Genomic DNA, 23468 nt, shown 5'->3' on the forward strand with positions numbered 1-23468 from the left:
TTCCAAGTATGAAGAATGGCTAATCCTCTCAAGACAGGCCATAAATATTTGAGATGTGAGGATCCAACTATTACCACCCACCGATCAGCTCTAGTGAGCTCTACATTGTTTTTCAGGCATAGCTTTGTACCGGGCCCATTTTTGGTTTTGCATTTTTGTTTTTTCCTCCCCACAGCAATACCTGATATGTTTATTCTTTTATTGTTAATATATTTTTATTTGGAAAATTAGAAATTAGATATTTTTTACAGTAATAACTTTGAACCCTCTTATGGGGCTACAACCTGGGATATTTAAGGGTGAACAGGATTCTGAAACACTCCCTGCTGAGCTGTGCTTCATGCACAACTTAGCAGGGAGCTTACCATGGCAGCCTGGTAAGCTTCAGAAGCGTCCAGGCTGCCATGGTAACTGATCAGAGCCACACGATTTCAGGGCTCCAATTGGTAGGCAGAGGGAGCGCATCCCTCTGCCTTGCCTCACAGATGCTGTGATCGATGTTGATCGCGGCATCTGAGGGGTTAAATGACGGGGTTCGGGGTGATCGCCGTTCCCAGTCAGGTGTCGGCTGTATGACACAGCCAGGACTCACTGCATCAGCAGTGGACTGGTCAGTCTTGGATTAATAAAGACAGAACATTGAACATAGATGCCATGGTCACGTCTGTTTTCCCACACGGATAGATACATTGGGAGTGAGGACCACCCACTTATTGCAAGAGGGCATTTAGATATCCTCAGTGGTCCGTGCCATCCTACACCGTTTCTGTGTATCTTTTGCATTCTTTTAGCCTCAGTCAGGTGAATGGGGCATATGGCCAATCTTATGTTTAGATGGAAATCTTCTTGAAGGAGTTAGAGGCGGGGGTTCACCAGAACATTTCTCAGGCTAGTTTCACACCACATTCGGCACTGCCAGATGCAAATGGAATGCCTGCTGGCCCTTTTAAATATAATGGGGTCGGGCAGAGATCCTCTGCATTGTCTGCCGGAATGTGGCCGGATCGGACCGCTGCATGCCGGCATTGGCTGCTGGAGCAGCCCGACGGAATTCACACCAAAGGTGTGAAACTAGCGTTAAAAGGGGTTTTCCGACAGTTTTTTTTTACTGATTGGTGAGGGTCTGACACCCAGGTCCCCCGCCGATCAGCTATTTGAGAAGGCAGCGGTGCTTGCAGTAGCACCACTGCCTTTTCCAACTTTTCCTAAACCATGTGTCATTGCGTTCATTGGTCATGTGGCCTAGGCGCAGCTCAGTCCTATTGAAGTGAATGGGGCTGAGCTGTGTAATACAGCCATTAACAGGGTGTATTACTAGGTAATATTTCTATGTCTTATTAGCCCTTGTGCAGATATTTTGTAAAGCCTTTTTTGGCGTGTATAAGTGCAAAAAATAGGGGCTTATTTGTCGTTAGGCGGTGCAGTTATATGTTCTAAAGTCTTTTTTGGGGTCTATTAGTGGGAAATAAAGGGGCTTATTCGCAGTTGTGTGGTGAAGTGAGAAAATTACAGCCTTTTTTGGGGTGTATTAATTTACTATTTATTTATTTATGTGATCTAACAGTATGTCAGACAGAGATGTGACAGGCCCTGCACAGGGGAGGGGCAGAGGCCTAAATGTTTCTGGCACATGCACAGGTCGCAGCAGAGTAAGGGGGCATGGCAGCATGGGTCACTTCTAGTGTTGAGCGCGGATATTCGAATTTCGAATTTTTTTCTCGAATATCGCAATTTCGAGATTTCGCGAATATTTAGAATATAGTTCCAAATATTCGCGAAATCGAATATTCGTATTTTTTTTCCGAAAAAAAAAAAAAAAAAATCGTACGATTATTTTAATCTTATGATTTTTTTTTTTTTCTATGACTATGGCTAGGCTAATATGTGTATTTTACGAAATTTCTTAATATTGCTCTAACTTCGTCTTTTAGAATATTCGTAATATTCTAAAAGACGGCGTTAGAGCAATATTACGAATTTTCTAAAAGACGAAGTTAGAGCAATATTAAGAAATTTCGTAAAATACACATATTAGCCTAGCCATAGTCATAGGAACATTGCCTTATACAGGAAAAAAAATAAAAAAATCGCACGATTATTTTAATCGCATATTATTCGCGAAAAATTGAATAATTACGAATATTCGATTTCGCCGAAAATAATAAGAATATTCATGGCACCTCCCGCTCATCACTAGTCACTTCGAGAGGCCGGAGCTCCCGGTGTGATCTAGCGGTCGTGTCTTCACCAGCAACCCAGCGATTCTTGAATGGTTGACTCGGTCATCCCCTTTGTCCCAAGTGACATCAGACACCCCCAGCCAAGAGTCAGTGGGTTTGTCAGACACAACCCTTAGTTGGCACGGCCCAGGAGCAGGCCCTGTGCCCTTACCTGTCCTCAACCTGCCTCTGTCCTTTTCTGTTCCCTCAGCCAGAGAAGTATTATATGCTGTGGACTCAGCTCCACTATACAGCGAGGACTAGTTACTAGAGGACACTCGGCAGCTACTGCCCAGCCAAGATGTGGAGGAGACATCCGCCGCTTCCTCCGGTAGGCAGGCAAGTAGTGATGAGGAGAGTGACGTGGGAGCTGGTGGTGGGAGCTGGTGTTGCGAGCAGTCAGGCTCCTGACTCAGAGACCATTGAGGAGGACATCAGTGACATGCAGACAGTACTCTATAATGATGTAGCCAATCGCAATTGGGAGCCGGGTGACAAAGGGGCTTCATCATCATCGGGAGAAGCGGATGGCAGCTTGCGCTTGAGGCAGTGGCGGAGCCAGCAAGTCAGCAGCGCGGCCGGGAGTCAGCAGGATGGCAACAGTGGGAGGTTGGGAGACAAACGTGCCCGGGGTAGACCACCCGCTTCGCAGGAGCCTACCTGCCTGGAAAGTAGTGGTGCAGGGGTTCACGGAGGCAGCGGCTGTAGCAGTCAGTCAGTGTGGAGTGTTAGGGGTAAAATCACCTACTTGGCGGTGTGGTAGTTTTTTGTTAGGCCGCCGGAGGAGGTGAACATGGCCATTTGCCGACCCTGTGGGCAGAAAGTGAAGTGTGGCCAGGGTGCCAATGTTGGCACCAGGGCCCTGCGTGAACATATGCAGCGTCGCCATAAAGTGGCCTGGGAGAACCGTGGCTCAGATGTGGTGGTCCAGCCTGCCGCAGCAACCGCTGCATCACCCAGTGGCATGCACCCGATTTCAGGCAATCAAGTCTCCACCACCTCAGCCGAAAGGAGCTGTCTGTCCTTCCTATCATCTACCGGTCCTGATGCTCCTGCTCCTCCTCATCAATCATTCTGTCAGCAATCCCAGGCACACCGTGGCAGTATGCAGTGGAGATGGAGGCAGGGAGTCCCTCCGAGTAACTTGCGCAAATGGCCTTCTGCATGCTTACTTGCTTGGGTAGTAACAGCCAAATTATCACCATTCGGCAGAGGGATGACCTCTGGCTCTCCACCTTGTTGGACCCTCGCTACTGGTCCAAAATGGGGTCCTTTTTTACACCCACTGAGAGGGAGGACAAACTGAACTACTATAGAGACATCCTATGTAGTCAGTTGGCTGCTGCCCATCTGCACCATTGTCCATCCTTTCGCAGGTCTGACCGGGGGGCCCTCTGCGCTCTCGTTCCACTGCCATGGCTGCCGTTTGGGGGGGTGGAGGGGTTTTGATAGGACCAGTACCAGTTCCTAGAGCAGAAGCTTAAGTTGATGATGAGCAGCTTTCTTAAAGGGCTTGTCCGGGTCAGAGCTGAACCCGGACATATCCATAATTTTATGCAGGCAGCCCCCCTGATGTTAGCATCGGAGCATTTCATGCTCCGATGCAGGGCAAAGGCATTTTCTGGAGTTACAGCTAGGGCAGCGCTAAAGCCCGCCCATCAGAGCTGGTGACGTCAGCGAACACACTGCTGGGCGGAAACCTCTGCCCAGCAGTGTTTTATTGTAAATAAAAGAGCCCTTGCCCTGCGCGAACCTGCGCAGGGCAAGGGAGAGCATCGGAGACAACCCCTTTAACCCGCCTAGTGAAGAAACTACTCACCAGCAGCAGCAGCTAGGCCTGGAGCAGAACCTGAACCAGCAGGTGGTGGCATACTTGGACAGCACCCTGCCACCCCACATTGAAGCTCCGCTGGACTACTAGGCAGCCAAACTGGATTTATGGCCACAACTGGCAGAGTTTGCCCTGGAAGAGCTGTACTGCCACGCCAGTAGTGTGGCATTGAGCGGGTGTTTAGTGCAGCGGGGGCCATAGTTACCCCAAGGAGAACTCGCCTGTCCACCGAAAATGTGGAGAAACTGACCTTTGTCAAGATGAATCAGGCGTGGATCAGCCAGGATTTCCACCCACCAATGCCTGATGCATCAGATTAGATCATCTATGCTTCCTCACCCAAACCTTGACAAAAGAGACCGGTTTCTTCTGGCTACTTGCCTCAGCTACTATTCTGATGCTGCCACACATCTGATGCCAAATGCTCCTTCTTACACCCACCATCCTCAGCGGGTACTGTTATTGCCACCCCCCCCCAACTCTGTCACCGGGTCACTTTGTGGTCTTCTGATGCTGCTGCCACCTCACCACTCAGGTCTACTCATGCTGCTGCTGCCACCTCCACGCTCTGTCATTGTGCCATCTGTGGCCTCCTCATGCTGCTGCTAACTCAACACTATGTCACTGGGCCACTCTGTGGCCTCCTCATGCTGCTGCTGCCACCTCCACCGTATAGTATGTCACCTTGCCACTCTGTGTTCTCCTCATGCTGCTGCCACGTCCACCCAATGTCACCTTGCCAGTCTGTGGCCTCCTCATGCTGCTGATGACTCAACACTATGGCACTGGGCCACTCTGTGGACTTCTCTGTTTGACTCTGTGGACTTCTCTGTTTGACCCTTTTTCTGATCTGTCAGAAGGAAGGAAAAATGAGACACACCACGGATCCTGTCTGTGTAGCAGCTGTAAGGCCTGTATGGTCCCATCAGAATTGGCTTATGATTTGGTAGCCAAAAGCAGGAGTGGGTACAAAACACAGAAGACATGCAAATATTCCATTCACGTGTCATCTCTGTTTTGGATCCACTCCTGTTTTTTCTGGCATTAGCAATACTGATGGATTACTGACCAAATGCTGAGCAGACAGGATCCGTTTTTTGAGGGGTTATTGTTCTGATGGATCAGAGGAAGGGCAAAATAATCAGTGACGTCAACACCAATTTACTGCTGACACCTTCTCCACTCTGTCCGGGGGGCTCTACTTGTATAAGCGTTTAATAGAACAGGTTCTGTAGACATCTATGTGGAATCAGATGACGACGGTGTAAAAGGAGTGCGCTCTTTCACGCTACAGTAGGATCTTGCGCCTCTGCACGGTTCTTTATACCTGACGCTAACATCGTCCTGTAAGGCTGAGTTCACACTTGAGTTATTTGGTCAGTTTTGGCCCCGTAACTGCCTAGAGAAGTGGAGTGTGCAGTTATTCTAAGAGTGACGTCTGTCATCTGTGTGTCATACTGACTCACAGTATTATTTCACTTCCACAGCAGACTCCCTATGCGTGTTACTGCAAGGCACAGTGTTATACACCACTATACAGGCTCTCTGCAGCCAGGAAATAGCTGTTTTTTAACGTGATTCGCCGCAAATAAATTCGGATCGAATCAAATCCTTTTCATCTCTAGTCATCAGTAAAAAAAAAGAACTGTTGGAAAACCCCTCTAATCTGTGTAGCCAGAAGACATGACAGCAGTGTTTTCTTCCCTGTGCTGTTTAAACACAATAAAAGCTACAGGTAACATGTAATAGAGCAGAGATACATATATCTCTAATATATAAAGCTGAGTGTATGTATGTACAGTTGTGTTGCGGACAAGAATAGGCAGTTCTATGGGGGGTGCACTGCGGACCCGCAATACACCACGGACGTGTGAATGGACTCTTAGGCCGGACAGTCCAGTTTTCAGGCTCCTGGTCCTCCATCCGGTGCAAGGCCAGAAGTCCTCCTTTTTTTGTGGTTACACGGGTGATGGCAGTTGGCACGGGTCAGGATGGCTTTACGTATCCCCCTCACTCGGAGCAGGGCTTGGCAGCATGTCCGGACCACACAGTGCGCAATATGATGTGACTTCAAAACGTCATCAGCGGTGCTGCGTACTTGGCACGTCCGACGTGTACCTTTAGTTCAGGCGGGAGCGGCTGCGGAGCGCGGGTGCCACTCTGATCAATGCTCACTGGCAGTGCCTGCCATCCACGATTCCACTCTGGTCCAGGCCGTCCAGTGCTTGAAGAGCCAGCAGAATCAGCACTCAGCCCACTAGGCACAAGGTTAGCACAGATCCTACTGCCCCAGTTATGGGACTATATATCTGAGTATAAATTATATATGGACTAAGCTGGAATAACCTGGGCATCATCTGGATATCATTATAAATGTACAGCTGGTATAAATTATAAATCTTTAATGGACCATGCTGATATAACCTGGGCATCTCCTGTATATAATTATATATGTGCAGTTGGTATAAGTTATATAGTGTATAACTGATGCCAGCTGTACGCATATAATTATATACAGGAGATGCCCAGGTTATATCAGCATGGTCCATATCACTATATACAAGATGATGTATAACTTATACCAGCTGTACATATATACAGTGCCTTGCAAAAGTATTCACCCCCCTTGACTTTTTTCGTATTTTGTAAGATTACAGCCTTAAGTTCAATGTTTTGTTAATCTGAATTTTATGTGATGGATCAGAACACAATAGTCTAAGTTAGTGAAGTGAAATAAGAATAATATATAAATAAAACTAGTGTTTAGAAATGGAAAACAGAAAATTGGCATGTGCGTATGTATTTACCCCCTTTGTTAGGAAGCCCATAAAAAGCTCTGGTGCAACCAATTACCTTCAGAAGCCACATAATTGGTGACATGATGTCTACTTGTGTGCAATCTAAGTGTCACATGATCTGTCATTACATATACACATCTTTTTTGAAAGGCCCCAGAGGCTGCAACACCTAAGCAAGAGGCATCACTAACCAAACACTGCCATGAAGACCAAGGAACTCTCCAAACAAGTAAGGGACAATGTTGTTGAGAAGTACAAGTCAGGGTTAGGTTATAAAAAATAAATAAATATCCAAATCCTTGATGATCCCCAGGAGCACCATCAAATCTATCATAACCAAATGGAAAGAACATGACACAACAGCAAACCTGCCAAGAGATGTCCGCCCACCAAAACTTATGGACCAGGCAAGGAGGGCATTAACCACCTCAGCCCCCAGTGCTTAAACACCCTGAAAGACCAGGCCACTTTTTACACTTCTGACCTACACTACTTTCACCGTTTATTGCTCGGTCATGCAACTTACCACCCAAATGAATTTTACCTCCTTTTCTTCTCACTAATAGAGCTTTCATTTGGTGGTATTTCATTGCTGCTGACATTTTTACTTTTTTTGTTATTAATCGAAATTTAACGATTTTTTTGCAAAAAAATGACATTTTTCACTTTCAGTTGTAAAATTTTGCAAAAAAAACGACATCCATATAGAAATTTTGCTCTAAATTTATAGTTCTACATGTCTTTGATAAAAAAAAAATGTTTGGGTAAAAAAAAAATGGTTTGGGTAAAAGTTATAGCGTTTACAAACTATGGTACAAAAATGTGAATTTCCGCTTTTTGAAGCAGCTCTGACTTTCTGAGCACCTGTCATGTTTCCTGAGGTTCTACAATGCCCAGACAGTACAAACACCCCACAAATGACCCCATTTCTGAAAGTACACACCCTAAGGTATTCGCTGATGGGCATAGTGAGTTCATAGAACTTTTTATTTTTTGTCACAAGTTAGCGGAAAATGATTTTTTTTTTTTTTTTTTTTTTTTTCTTACAAAGTCTCATATTCCACTAACTTGTGACAAAAAATAAAAAGTTCTATGAACTCACTATGCCCATCAGCGAATACCTTGGGGTCTCTTCTTTCCAAAATGGGGTCACTTGTGGGGTAGTTATACTGCCCTGGCATTCTAGGGGCCCAAATGTGTGGTAAGGAGTTTGAAATCAAATTCTGTAAAAAATGACCTGTGAAATCCGAAAGGTGCTCTTTGGAATATGGGCCCCTTTGCCCACCTAGGCTGCAAAAAAGTGTCACACATCTGGTATCTCCGTACTCAGGAGAAGGTGGGGAATGTGTTTTAGGGTGTCATTTTATATATACCCATGCTGGGTGAGAGAAATATCTTGGCAAAAGACAACTTTTCCCATTTTTTTTATACAAAGTTGTCATTTGACCAAGATATTTATCTCACCCAGCATGGGTATATGTAAAAAGACACCCCAAAACACATTCCTCAACTTCTCCTGAGTACGGGGATACCAGATGTGTGACACTTTTTTGCAGCCTAGGTGGGCAAAGGGGCCCATATTCCAAAGAGCACCTTTCGGATTTCACTCCTCATTTTTTCCTGAATTTGATTTCAAACTCCTTACCACACATTTGGGCCCCTAGAATACCAGGGCAGTATAACTACCCAACAAGTGACCCCATTTTGGAAAGAAGACACCCCAAGGTATTCCGTGAGGGGCATGGCGAGTTCCTAGAATTTTTTATTTTTTGTCACAAGTTAGTGGAAAATGATTTTTTTTTTTTTTTTTTTTTTCATACAAAGTCTCATATTCCACAAACTTGTGACAAAAGATAAAAACTTCCATGAACTCACTATGCCCATCAGCGAATACCTTGGGGTCTCTTCTTTCCAAAATGGGGTCACTTGTGGGGTAGTTATACTGCCCTGGCATTCTAGGGGCCCAAATGTGTGGTAAGTAGGTAAATGACCTGTGAAATCCGAAAGGTGCTCTTTGGAATGTGGGCCCCTTTGCCCACCTAGGCTGCAAAAAAGTGTCTGGTATCTCTGTATTCAGGAGAAGTTGAGGAATGTGTTTTGGGGTGTCTTTTTACATATACCCATGCTGGGTGAGATAAATATTTTGGTCAAATGCCAACTTTGTATAAAAAAATGGGAAAAATTGTCTTTTGCCAAGATATTTCTCTCACCCAGCATGGGTATATGTAAAATGACACCCCAAAACACATTCCCCAACTTCTCCCGATTACGGAGATACCAGATGTGTGACACTTTTTTGCAGCCGAGGTGGGCAAAGGGGCCCATATTCAAAAGAGCACCTTTCGGATTTCACAGGTCATTTTTTACAGAATTTGATTTCAAACTCCTTACCACACATTTGGGCCCCTAGAATGCCAGGGCAGTATAACTACCCCACAAGTGACCCCATTTTGGAAAGAAGAGACCCCAAGGTATTCGCTGATGGGCATAGTGAGTTCATGGAAGTTTTTATTTTTTGTCACAAGTTAGTGGAATATGAGACTTTGTATGAAAAAAAAAAAAAAATAAGCATTTTCCACTAACTTGTGACAAAAAATAAAAAATTCTAGGAACTCGCCATGCCCCTCACGGAATACCTTGGGGTGTCTTCTTTCCAAAATGGGGTCACTTGTGGGGTAGTTATACTGCCCTGGCATTTTCCAGGGGCCCTAATGTGTGGTAAGTAGGTAAATGACCTGTGAAATCCTAAAGGTGCTCTTTGGAATATGGGCCCCTTTGCCCACCTAGGCTGCAAAAAAGTGTCACACATGTGGTATCGCCGTATTCAGGAGAAGTTGGGGAATGTGTTTTGGGGTGTCATTTTACATATACCCATGCTGGGTGAGAGAAATATCTTGGCAAAAGACAACTTTTCCCATTTTTTTATACAAAGTTGGCATTTGACCAAGATATTTCTCTCACCCAGCATGGGTATATGTAAAATGACACCCCAAAACACATTCCCCAACTTCTCCTGAGTACGGCGATACCAGATGTGTGACACTTTTTTGCAGCCTAGATGCGCAAAGGTGCCCAAATTCCTTTTAGGAGGGCATTTTTAGACATTTGGATACCAAATACTTCTCACGCTTTGGGGCCCCTAGAATGCCAGGGCAGTATAAATACCCCACATGTGACCCCATTTTGGAAAGAAGACACCCCAAGGTATTCAATGAGGGGCATGGCGAGTTCATAGAAATTTTTTTTTTTTGGCACAAGTTAGCGGAAATTGATATTTTTAATTTTTTTCTCACAAAGTCTCCCGTTCCGCTAACTTGGGACAAAAATTTCAATCTTTCATGGACTCAATATGCCCCTCACGGAATACCTGGGGGTGTCTTCTTTCCGAAATGGGGTCACATGTGGGGTATTTATACTGCCCTGGCATTCTAGGGGCCCTAAAGCGTGAGAAGAAGTCTGGAATATAAATGTCTAAAATATTTTACGCATTTGGATTCCGTGAGGGGTATGGTGAGTTCATGTGAGATTTTATTTTTTGACACAAGTTAGTGGAATATGAGACTTTGTAAGAAAAAAAAAAAAAAATTCCGCTAACTTGGGCCAAAAAAATATCTGAATGGAGCCTTACAGAGGGTGATCAATGACAGGGGGGTGATCAATGACAGGGGGGTGATCAATGACAGGGGGGTGATCAATGACAGGGGGGTGATCAGGGAGTCTATATGGGGTGATAACCACAGTCCTTGATCACGCCCGTGTAAGGCTTCATTCAGACGTCCGGATGCGTTTTGCGGATCCGATCCATCTATCAGTGCATCCGTAAAAATCATGCGGACATCTGAATGGAGCTTTACAGGGGGGTAATCAATGACAGGGGGGTAATCAGGGAGTCTATATGGGGTGATCACCACAGTCATTGATCATGCCCCTGTAAGGCTTCATTCAGACGTCCGGATGCGTTTTGCGGATCCGATCCATCTATCAGTGCATCCGTAAAAATCATGCGGACATCTGAATGGAGCTTTACAGGGGGGTAATCAATGACAGGGGGGTAATCAATGACAGGGGGGTGATCAGGGAGTCTATATGGGGTGATCACCACAGTCATTGATCATGCCCCTGTAAGGCTTCATTCAGACGTCCGGATGCGTTTTGCGGATCCGATCCATCTATCAGTGCATCCGTAAAAATCATGCGGACATCTGAATGGAGCTTTACAGGGGGGTAATCAATGACAGGGGGGTGATCACCACAGTCATTGATCATGCCCCTGTAAGGCTTCATTCAGACGACCGGATGCGTTTTGCGGATCCGATCCATGTATCAGTGCATCCGTAAAAATCATGCGGACATCTGAATGGAGCTTTACAGGGGGGTAATCAATGACAGGGGGGTAATCAATGACAGGGGGGTGATCAGGGAGTCTATATGGGGTGATCACCACAGTCATTGATCACGCCCCTGTAAGGCTTCATTCAGACGTCCGGATGCGTTTTGCGGATCCGATCCATCTATCAGTGGATCCGTAAAAATCATGCGGACGTCTGAATGGAGCTTTACAGGGGGTTGATCAATGACAGGGGGGTAATCAATGACAGGGGGGTGATCAGGGAGTCTATATGGGGTGATCAGGGGTGATTAGGGGTGATCAGGGGCTAATAAGGGGTTAATAAGTGACGGGGGGGGGGGGGGGTGTAGTGTAGTGTAGTGGTGCTTGGTGCTACTTTACTGAGCTACCTGTGTCCTCTGGTGGTCGATCCAAACAAAGGGGACCACCAGAGGACCAGGTAGCAGGTATATTAGACGCTGTTATCAAAACAGCGTCTAATATACCTGTTAGGGGTTAAAAAAAACACATCTCCAGCCTGCCAGCGAACGATCGCCGCTGGCAGGCTGGAGATCAACTCTCTTACCTTCCGTTCCTGTGAGCGCGCGCGCCTGTGTGCGCGCGTTCACAGGAAGTCTCGCGTCTCGCGAGATGACGCGTATATGCGTGACTGTGCGCAGCGCTGCCACCTCCGGAACGCGATCCTGCGTTAGGCGGTCCGGAGGTGGTTAATCAGAGAGGCAGCACAGAGACCTAAGTTAACCCTGAAGGAGCTGCAGAGTTCCACAGCAGAGACTGGAGGATCTGTACATAGGACGACAATAAGCCGTACGCTCCATAGAGTTGGGCTTTATGGCAGAGTGGCCAGAAGAAAGCCATTACTTTCAGCTAAAAACAAAAAGGCAGGTTGTAAGTTTGCGAAAAGGCATGTGGGAGACTCCCAAAATGTATGGAGGAAGGTGCTCTGGTCTGATGAGACTAATATGAGATTTTTGTGAACTCACCTGTAAAATCTCTCTCGCTTGATTCATTGGGGGACACAGGACCGTGGGTATAGCTTGCTACTGCCACTAGGAGACGACACTAGGATGAAAACTGTTAGCTCCTCCCCTGCAGGCTATACCCCCTCCAGCCTGGAGAGAGACTTTCAGTTTGTGCTCCAGCAGTAGGAGAGACCAAATTAAAGTAAAAATCAACTGAAAACTGTACACTGTCATGAGACCGAACCAAACACAAGGTCCCTAGAGACAAAACAGGAACCCCACTTGCCTCACAACAATATGTGGGTGGGTGCTGTGTCCCCCAATGAATCAAGCGAGAAAGAGATTTTACAGGTGAGTTCACAAAAATCTCATTTTCTCGCTCATATCATTGGGGGACACAGGACCGTGGGACGTCCTAAAGCAGTCCCCGGGGAGGGAAACAAAATTCTCCCAAACCAACTCTCTATGGAAGTCACTGAACTGCGGCCTGCAGAACCCTGCGGCCGAGAGAAGCATCCGCCGAGGCCAATGAATGCACCCGGTAAAATTTCGCTGCTTTACACAACTGAGACGCAGAAGCGTGGTGGAGGTGTGCCCAAGAAGCCCCGACCGCTCTGGTAGAGTGAGCCGTGATCTCGGGTGGAGGAACCTTGTCCCTGGAATGATAGGCCTCGGCAATGGCCGAGCGAATCCACCAAGCAATAGTCACCTTTGAAGCCGCCAAACCTTTACGAGGGCCTTCCGAGATAACGAACAGAGCGTCAGTGCGTCTAAAGGGGGCCACCACCGACAGATAGATCTTCAAGGCCCGTACTACATCCAGACGATGGAGGGAGACCTCCCGCGGATGAGAAGGCTGAGGGAAAAACGAGGGCAAAACAATGTCCTCATTCACGTGAAAGGCAGAAACAACCTTTGGTAAAAAAGATAGCACTGGACGAAGAACCACCTTATCTTGGTGAAACACCAAAAAGGGTTCCTTGTAGGAGAGAGCTGTTCCGAAACCCGTCGAATAGAGATAATGGCCACTAAAAAGGCCACTTTCCAGGAAAGTAGACGGACAGAAACTTCACTCAGAGGTTCGAACGGCGCTGTCTGGAGTGCACCGAGAACCAGGTTCAGGTCCCAAGAATGTAATGGGGGCTGATATGGGGGAACGGTGTGAGCTACTCCTTGCAAGAAAGTCTTGACCGGACCTAGAACGGCTAGAGTACGTTGGAAAAAAATGGACAGGGCCGAGACCTGCCCTTTGAGGGAACTGAGAGCCATGCCCAGGTCCAATCCTGACTGAAGGAACGCTAGAACCGTCCGAAGGGAAAAACGCCTGGGAGGAAGAGCTCGTTCCTCGCAGAAACGCAAGAAGGATTTCCAGGTCCGGTAGTAAATCATAGAAGAGGAAGGTTTCCTGGCCCTAATGGTTCGAATGACCGCATCAGAAAAACCTCTGCGTTTCAACAGAAAGGTTTCAACAGCAACGCCGTTAAACGTAGCGTATCTAAACTCTGATGGAAGACTGGGCCCTGGGAGAGTAGATCGGTTCTGATTGGCAGAGGCCACGGAGCATCTCCTAGCAGAGGAATGAGTTCTGAGTACCAAGCTCGTCGAGGCCAGTCTGGGGCGATCAGGATCGTCTTGATGCCTTCCTTCCTGATTCTGCGTAGGATCCGAGGTAGAAGTGGTAACGGCGGGAACATGTAAAGAAATGCGAAGCTGTCCCAAGGCGCCACGAGAGCGTCCATGCCGTGTGCTGTTGGATCCCTTGCGCGAGAGAGGAAGCACGGGAGCTTGTGATTGAACCTGAACGCCATCAAGTCCACTTCCGGACGTCCCCACCTGATACAGATTGCCACGAACACCGCCGGATGGAGAGACCACTCCCCCGGGTCCACTGTGGTCCGGCTGAGAAAGTCTGCCGTCCAGTTGTCCACTCCCGGGATGAAGACTGCCGAAATCATAGGAACATGGGACTCCGCCCACTGCAAAATCTTCGCAGACTCCTGCATCACCGGAAGGCTGTGAGTCCCTCCTTGGTGGTTGATGTAGGCCACAGCTGTGGCATTGTCCGACTGCACCCTGATCGGACGACCCTGCAGAAGTGGAGTCCAATGGACAAGGGAGAGATAAATGGCCCGGAGTTCCAGTATGCTGATGGGAAGTTTGGACTCCGATGGAGACAAAACACCCTGGACCGTCCGTGTGGCGAGAACTCCGCCCCAACCGCGAAGGCTGGCGTCTGTTGTAATGATCGTCCATATCACTGGAAGGAAGGATTTCCCCGCCAACAGATGCGCAGACTCTGTCCACCAACCGAGGGCTGTACGTTTTTGGAGGGACAGCCGGATCCGGCGATCCAGAGAATCCGGGGATTTGTCCCAAGATGACAAAATGGCTCGTTGAAAAAACCTTGTGTGAAATTGAGCGAAGGGAATGGCCTCAAAGGAGGCCACCATCATGCCCAGCACCCGCATGCAATTGCGGATAGACGTATTGCGGCGTTGGAGTAATATGCGTATAGATCTCTGAATGTCCACGCTCTTGTCCAATGGCAGGCGTACCACGGCTGCACCTGAGTCTAGTATCATGCCCAGAAACCTGATTTGTGTGGTGGGAGATAAGCAGGATTTCCGCCGATTGACTATCCACCCGAATCGGGACAGGATGCTCAAAGTGATCTGAAGACTCTCCTCGCATTGGGAGACAGTTTATGCTTTGATCAAGATATCGTCTAGATACGGGAGGAGAGTGATGCCCCTGCAGCGCAGGAGACTCAGGAGGGGGGCAAGCACTTTTGTGAACACTCTCAGAGCTGTCGCTAGGCCGAATGGCAGGGCGACGAACTGGTAGTGACATGAATGAATGGCAAAACAAAGAAAACGTTGATAAGCGGGTGCGATGGGAACGTGTAAGTAGGCGTCTTGGATGTCTATCGATGCCATGAGTTCCCCCTGTACTAAAGAGGCAATCACGGAGCGGAGTGACTCCATCTTGAACCGTTGAATGCGGAGGAAGCGATTCACTATCTTGAGGTCCAGCACTGGGCGAACATCGCCTTCCTTTTTGGGTATTACGAAAAGGTTTGAATAGAAACCCGTAAATCTTTTGTGTAAGGGGACCGGAATTATCACGCCCCGTATGAGAAGGGACTGGACTGCTTGGAAGAAAGCAGCTGCCCGACCTGGATCCTTGGGCGGCTGTGAGAGGAAAAAGCGGTTGGGTGGGATAGATTTGAATTCTATCTTGTATCCTGATGTCACTACCTCTCGTGCCCAAGCGTCCGATATATGAGTTCGCCACATTTCCTGAAAAAGAAGGAGACGACCCGCCACCTGTAAGGGTCCTAGGGCCGCACCTTCATGCTGAGGACTGTTTCCCGGGAGCGGAACGAGGCTGTTGGGCTCGCAGACGCCATGCTGGCTGGGGTTTGAAGGATGGGCCTTTTCGCTGGTCCTGATTGGGTGGCCTATATGCAGGTGGGGCCGCCGGACGAGTGCCCACAAACCTACGAAAGGACTGATAACGGTAAGATGTGACCCTAGGACGAAAGGAACGTTTCGCCTTGGGTTGCGGTAAATGGGTGCTTTTTCCCCCTGTTGCTTCCGAAATAATATCATCTAGCCAGGTACCAAAGAGTCGAGACCCGGCAAAGGGAAGTCTTGAAAGAGAACGTTTGGAGGATGAATCCGCTGACCAGACTTTAAGCCACAGTTCTCGGTGGATAGATACTGCGAGAGCCGAGGAACGGGCGACCATCGTCCCCGCGTCCAGAGCCGCTTCGCAGAGGTACTTTCCTGCCTGCGAAATTTGTACCGCCAAGGACTGGAGTTCCGCCGGAGGAAGATTGGTCGCAAGGTCTTGGTTCAAACGGAGGGCCCACTCCGAAACCGCCTTGGCTACCCATGCCGATGCGAAGATCGGGCGTAAGGCTGAACCACTGGCTGCAAAGACCGACTTTGATCTACTGGGTCCTGGAGAGAGGAGCCATCCGCCACCGGAATAGTAGTGTTCTTTGCGAGGCGAGCGACCGGTGGGTCTACCTTCGGAGGTGAGGCCCATTTTTCCACACAATCAGTTGGAAGAGGGTAGAGCAAGTCTAACCGCTTTGGGACAATGAAGCGCAAACCTGGCTGGTCCCAAGCCTTTGCGACAACAACGGAAAAGTCGTTGTGTACAGGGAAGGACTTAGGGGTCTGCTTTGTATGCAAAAACGACACTCTCTGGTGGCTGGTGGAGGGGAGTTCCTCCTGAAATTGGAAAGTGTCCCGGATTGCTGAAATCAGACTATCTACCATAGACACAATCTGGGAAGACTGCTCCAGGTCCATCTCCGTATCTGAATCCGCAATCTCACCATCTGATAGTGCGTCACCTAAAATGGAGGACGTCTGAGATCGGGAACCTGGAGGGGGAGGGGATGCAGAGGCGTCAGAAGAGGAATGATGACCTGATCTGGGACGCTTGCTAGTAAGACTGCTCCTAGTTTGTGCGCCTTGCGAAGGTGAGGGCTGCACTGTGGGTGATCTCTCTACCAAACGACCCAGTAATGAAAGGGTGGAATGGGAGACTTTGGAGAGGTCTTCTACTGCCCTTGCCCAGTCAGGTTCTCCACAGCCGGAGGGGTCTTGAACTCCTGTGGGTTGTGACAATATGGATGGATGGCTCTGTGGGGCCGCCTGACATGCAGAGCATAGTGAGAGTGACTGGCCACTAGGGAATTTAACAGAACATAAAGTGCAGGCATAATAAGTGGTCCTGCAGGGTGCCTGGGGAGGGGTCTTGGCTGGGTCTGACATTGTGTGGCTTCTCTATGCTGGAGAGGGTAGCGATCTCCTACCATTAGAAGTCCCAGGTCCTGTGTCCTGGAGAGGTCTTCTGGAGTGCTGCGGTGGGAAAATAGGCTCCGCCCCCATGCGGGTCATGTGAGGAAATGGCCAGGAAGAAGCCACGCCCCCCGCTCGCATGCTAGGAGCCGCCATGAGACAGGAAGGGGTTAATATAGCGCCGGACATGTTGCCTCAGGAGATGCCTGGAGACTTAAGAAGTGGAGTGGGGAGGAAGAGCGCTTAAGAGGGAGAGATCGGACCGCTCTCCTTGTAGTAGCAGAGCCGCTGCAGCTGCGATGCTGCCGACATTAACCCCCGCTGTTCCGTACCGCCGCCGCTGAGGATCTGAGGACGCAGGAGGGAGATCACTACCCAGCAGACAAGGGTGAGGAGCAAAGGGAGGGAGAGAGGGGAGTAATACTCACCTGTCTTCTGTGGACTTCGCCCTTAGATGTCCCAGCAGGGCCACCCAACGACCGCTGGCAGAAGGCATCAGGGGTCTGGGCAGGATAGGGCTGGTAAGTAGGTGGCCCTATTGCTGGTTGGAAGCAGGGGAGCGAGGCTGCCCTGGTCCACTTGTCTTCTTGGGGGGGGGCAAGGAGGTGGGACAACCGACACCGGCTAGCCTCTCAGGGAGACAGAGACGCCATGCGAATCTGTGCCCCATGAACCTAATAAAATAAAAAATAAAATTTCCAAAAGAGCCACCCTGCTAAGCAGGGAGGTCTGCCTCCTACGACACTAAGCTAAAAACTGAAATGCTCTCTCCAGGCTGGAGGGGGTATAGCCTGCAGGGGAGGAGCTAACAGCTTTCAGCCTAGTGTCGCCTCCTAGTGGCAGCAGCAAGCTATACCCACGGTCCTGTGTCCCCCAATGATATGAGCGAGAATATTTAACTTTTCGGCCATAAAAAAAACCCCCGCTATTTCTGGCGCAAACCCAACACATCACCAAAAGTACACCATCCCCACAGTGAAACATGGTGGTGGCAGCATCATGCTGTAGGGATGGGAAACTGGTCAGAGTGGAGGGAAAGATGGATGGTGGTAAATACAGGGATATTCTTGAGCAAAACCTGTGCGTGATTTGAGGCTCGGACGGAGGTTCACCTTCCAGCAGAATAATGACCCCCAAACACACGGCTAAAGCAACACTTGAGTTGTATAAGGGGAAACATGTAAATGTGTTAAAATGGCCTAGTCAAAGCCCAGATCTCAATCCACTAGAAAATCTGTGGTCAGACGTAAAGATTGCTGTCCACAAGTGCAAACCATCCAACTTCAAGGAGCTGGAGCAGTTTTGCAAGGAGGAATGGGCAAAAATCCCAGTGGTAAGATGTGGCAAGCTCATAGAGACTTATCCAAAGCGACTTGAAGCTGTGATTGCCGCAAAAGGTGGCTCTACAAAGTATTGACTTTAGGGGGGTGAATAGTTATACACACTGACTTTTTCTGTTATTTTGTCCTATTTGTTGTTTGCTTCACAATAAAAAAAAAAAAAAAAAAACATCTTCAAAGTTGTCGGCATGTTCTTTAAATTACATGATGCAAATCCTCAAACAATCCATGTTAATTCCAGGTTGTGAGGCACCAAAATGTGAAAAAAGTCAAGGGGGGTGAATACTTTTGCAAGACACTGTAATTATATACAGGAGATACCCAGGTTATACCAGCATGCTCCATATCATTATATACAAGATGATGTATAACTTATACCAGCTGTACATATATAATTATATACAGGAGGTGCCCAGGTTATACCAGCATGCTCCATTGAAGATTTATAACTTATACATCTTCTTGTATATAGTGATATGGACCATGCTGATATAACCTGAGCATCTCCTGTATATAATTATATATGTACAGCTGGTATCAGTTAGACATCTTTTTGTATATAATTATATATGTACAGCTTGTATATGTTATACATCATCTTGTATATAGTGATATGGAGCATGCTGGTATAACCTGGGTATCTCCTCTATATAATTATATATGTACAGCTCGTATAAGTAATACATCTTCATGTATATAGTGATATGGACCATGCTGGTATAACCTGGGCATCCCCTGTATATAATTATATATGTACAGGTGGTATAAATTATACATCTTCTTGTATATAGTGACATGGACCATGCTGGTATAACCTGGGCATCTAGTATTTAACTATTGTGCGCCACTGTCCCCGGATGATGTCCTCCTTTTCGGGGTGTGATGTCCTCCTTTTTGGCCACCCTAAGGATATGTGGAGCAAGAAATATGGATAACGACACTCTACATCTGATATAAAGAATGCAGAGGTGGACTGGACCACAATGCATCTGTATGATTTAGCCATTTGCTTATGTTCTTATTTTTATAAATGGCTATTAACCGCCTGTTGCTTTGGCTTTATCTTTCAGGCAGGAGATGTGGTTGAATGTGAAATCGATGAGGTAGGAGTGATCAGTAACCCTGTGGTGTGAAGATCTGCACTTACAGAAGAATGGATACTGCAGCGTACAACACTCAGATTTAATAATGAGCCAAATCACACGTTGTGCCGCAGAGACCCCTCGTTCACGCTGCGACAGCTGACAGAAGCCTGTACGAAGCAAATCTGTTTCACTAATAGTCCGTTTTTAAACAATCTAAGTGGGAAACTAAACAATGTAATAACACTAACTTTCTAAACAATGTAATAACAGCCAAACATGTTTTAACAAAATATTCACTCTCCAGCACTGTGTGGTCTGTTCAGATGTTCTCCTCCATGTTCTGGCTGAATTCTACTCCCAGGACAAGTCTCTGCTGTTCATCGTCTGTATATAAACTGCTGGATGAATGACGTCAGTTTCTTGCAGTTTTCCTCCAGTAGAAAGGCCTCTGAGAGGTGGAGAATTGATCCGTGGCAGCTCGATGAACGCTCAAACACCTGCAAATCCAGAGTTGTGTACACTGTGCCATTAACTGGTCGCCAAAGTATGGGTTTTATATCGGGTATAATCAGCTCGATGCATCATTTACAGGAAAAAGATGACTTTATGTTAGAGAAATGGTCATCAACATTAACTTTCTTAGAAGGCAAAGCAAATCTAGTTTTGGCCCTACAGAGGGTTTTGGAGGAAACCTTCCAGATCCTACAATGATAGTCAAATAAATTCACTGAATCAAATTGACTCCATGCTTGGTTTTTACTAATGAGACCTCCTAATTCTGTTACGGAGATTGACATTACTAAATCTTCTGCTGCTGTATGGCCTAACCCTCCCTATAAGGATTGTCCCACCAAGATAACCCCTGTAGTATAAACATAAGAGGGGGTCCCCTGTATTTAAAGGGAGTCTGTCACCAGCATTTCACTTTTTTAACCCTTCCCACAGCTCCCTAGCATGCTTACAGTTAATAAAAACGTTACCTCTGGCATCAATCCTGGACTTATAGAACCCTTAAAAACGATCTTTAAAAGATATGCAAATGAGGGCTCGCAAGTGCCCAGAGGCGGCGTTACTCTCTTAGGTGCCCTGCTTGCTCAGCCTTTTCATTGCATCCCCCCTCTGCCCGCCCATCCTTTCCCTCTGACCGCCTTTGTACTAACTTGTTATTCTGCCGATATCCCGCGCCTGCGCACTCATTCATTTGGCCGGCGCATGCGCACTGCGATGCCCATTCCTTGTACGGCATCACAGTAACTATTGCGCATGCGCCGGCTAACGACGCGAAAACACAACTAAGGAGGTGGTCTATCGGCGTCGTTAGCCGGCGCATGCGCAATAGTTACTGTGATGCCGTGCAAGGAATGGGCATCGCAGTGCGCATGCGCCGGCCAAAGGAATGAGTGCGCAGGCGCGGGATATCGGCAGAATAACAAGTTAGTACAAAGGCGGTCAGAGGGAAAGGATGGGCGGGGGGACGCAATGAGAAGGCTGAGCAAGCAGGGCACTAAGAGAGTAACGCCGCCCCTGGGCACTTGCGATCCCTCATTTGCATATCTTTTAAAGATCGTTTTTGAGGGTTCTATAAGTCCAGGATTGATGCCAGAGGTAACGTTTTTATTAACTGTAAGCATCCTAGGGAGCTGTGGGAAGGGTTAAAAAAGTGAAATGCTGGTGACAGACTCCCTTTAATGGACATCATTGTTTTGAAAGGCCTGGTGTGTAATACTATATCGTTTTACTACACTGCTCAAAAAAATAAAGGGAACACAAAAATAACACATCCTAGATCTGAATTAATTAAATATTCTTCTGAAATACTTTGTTCTTTACATAGTTGAATGTGCTGACAACAATTTCACAGAAAAAAAAATAATGGAAATCAAATTTTTTAACCCATGGAGGTCTGGATTTGGAGTCACCCTCAAAATTAAAGTGGAAAAACACACTACAGGCTGATCCAACTTTGATGTAATGTCCTTAAAACAAGTCAAAATGAGGCTCAGTAGTGTGTGTGGCCTCCACTTGTCTGTATGACCTCCCTACAACGCCTGTGCATGCTCCTGACGAGGTGGCGGACGGTCTCCTGAGGGATCTCCTCCCAGACCTGGACTAAAGCATCTACCAACTCCTGGACAGTCTGTGGTGCAACGTGATGTTGGTGGATAGAGCGAGACGTGATGTCCCAGATGTGCTCAATTGGATTCAGGTCTGGGGAACGGGCGGGCCAGTCCATAGCATCAATGCCTTCGTCTTGCAGGAACTGCTGACACACTCCAGCCACATGAGGTCTAGCATTGTCTTGCATTAGGAGGAACCCAGGGCCAACCGCACCAGCATCTGGTCTCACAAGGGGTCTGAGGATCTCATCTCGGTACCTAATGGCAGTCAGGCTACCTCTGGCGAGCACATGGAGAAATGGAGCTCCAAAGAAATGCCACCCCACACCATTACTGACCCAATGCCAAACCGGTCATGCTGGAGGATGTTGCAGGCAGCAGAACGTTCTCCACGGCGTCTCCAGACTCTGTCACGTCTGTCACATGTGCTCAGTGTGAACCTGCTTTCATCTGTGAAGAGCACAGGGCGCCAGTGGCGAATTTGCAAATCTTGGTGTTTTCTGGCAAATGCCAAACGTCCTGCACGGTGTTGGGCTGTAAGCAAAACCCCCACCGGTGGACGTCGGGCCCTCATATCACCCTCATGGAGTCTGTTTCTGACCGTTTGAGCAGACACATGCACATTTGTGGCCTGCTGGAGGTCATTTTGCAGGGCTCTGGCAGTGCTCCTCCTGTTCCTCCTTGCACAAAGGCGGAGGTAGCGGTCCTGCTGCTGGGTTGTTGCCCTCCTACGGCCTCCTCCACGTCTCCTGATGTACTGGCCTGTCTCCTGGTAGCGCCTCCATGCTCTGGACACTACGCTGACAGACACAGCAAACCTTCTTGCCACAGCTCGCATTGATGTGCCATCCTGGATAAGCTGCACTACCTGAGCCACTTGTTTGGGTTGTAGACTCAGTCTCATGCTACCACTAGAGTCAAAGCACCGGCAGCATTCAAAAGTGACCAAAACATCAGCCAGGAAGCATAGGAACTGAGAAGTGGTCACGTCACCACCTGCAGAACCACTCCTTTATTGGGGGTGTCTTGCTAATTGCCTATAATTTCCACCTGTTGTCTATCCCATTTGCACAACAGCATGTGAAATTGATTGTCACTCAGTGTTGCTTCCTAAGTGGACAGTTTGATTTCACAGAAGTGTGATTGACTTGGAGTTACATTGTGTTGTTTAAGTGTTCCCTTTATTTTTTTGAGCAGTGTATATTTTATAGGATTTTATACAATTTTGTGGGGGGGGGGGGGTGTAAAAATAAAAACACAATTTTGCCTTTTTTTTTAGGGGGGGAGGGGTTAATTTTTAGTCTTTTACCATTGTGTCTACATAACTATTTTTCTGTTGATGGAGCAGTGTGAGGGCTGCTCCATCAACAGTTTTTACTGGTACTATTTTGGGGTACATAACTTTTTGATCTTTACTTGAAGGGCAAGGTGACAAAAAAAAGTCAATTCTGCTAGTTTTTTTTCCCCCCTCTGAACATCGGGTGGCGGGGTGCCCCTGTCTAACCGCAGATGTGGTGGTCACTACTGACTGCACCACCTAAGGAGTTCCGTTTCCAGGATTGGAGCTATCGCTGATTAACACAAAATCTAGAGAGGACCCTGTCCCGGAAGGGTTTATAATGTATCAAACACTTCTGCCTATGCGGCTACTAACCACTCTTGTCCCAGACACTAAAACTTAACTTTTACTTCTTTATTAAAACATGTTTCGCCAGCTAATCTGGCTTCATCAAGTCTGCCCACTAGCACTGATGAAGCCAGATTAGCTGGCGAAACATGTTGGGGGCCAGAATTGAGGTTTTAATTGCTGCACTTCACCGGTGCTAGACAGTTTTAGTGTCTGGGACAAGAGTGGTTAGTAGCCGCATAGGCAGAAGTGTTTGATATTGCTGATTAACACACCCAAGGATTTTGTTACAGAAATTTCTGCAAATGAAAATCCATGTGTTTT

General features: G+C 47.5%; 1 protein-coding gene across 2 annotated transcripts in view; it reads left to right on the forward strand.

The window, feature by feature from the left end:
* The window catches only part of LOC120986116 (fumarylacetoacetate hydrolase domain-containing protein 2-like), a 49182-nt gene extending 29041 nt beyond the window's left edge, over positions 1–20141 (forward strand). For both annotated transcript variants that reach the window (XM_040414474.1, XM_040414475.1), the window contains exon 8: positions 19386–20141. In XM_040414474.1, the coding sequence (XP_040270408.1) occupies positions 19386–19448 (63 nt within the window). In that variant the 3' untranslated portion in view covers positions 19449–20141. The remainder of the gene's footprint in view (positions 1–19385) is intronic.
* The last annotated feature ends 3327 nt before the right edge of the window (positions 20142–23468 follow it).

This window comes from Bufo bufo, chromosome 1 (assembly GCF_905171765.1).
Source record: "Bufo bufo chromosome 1, aBufBuf1.1, whole genome shotgun sequence".
Classification (NCBI taxonomy): domain Eukaryota; kingdom Metazoa; phylum Chordata; class Amphibia; order Anura; family Bufonidae; genus Bufo; species Bufo bufo.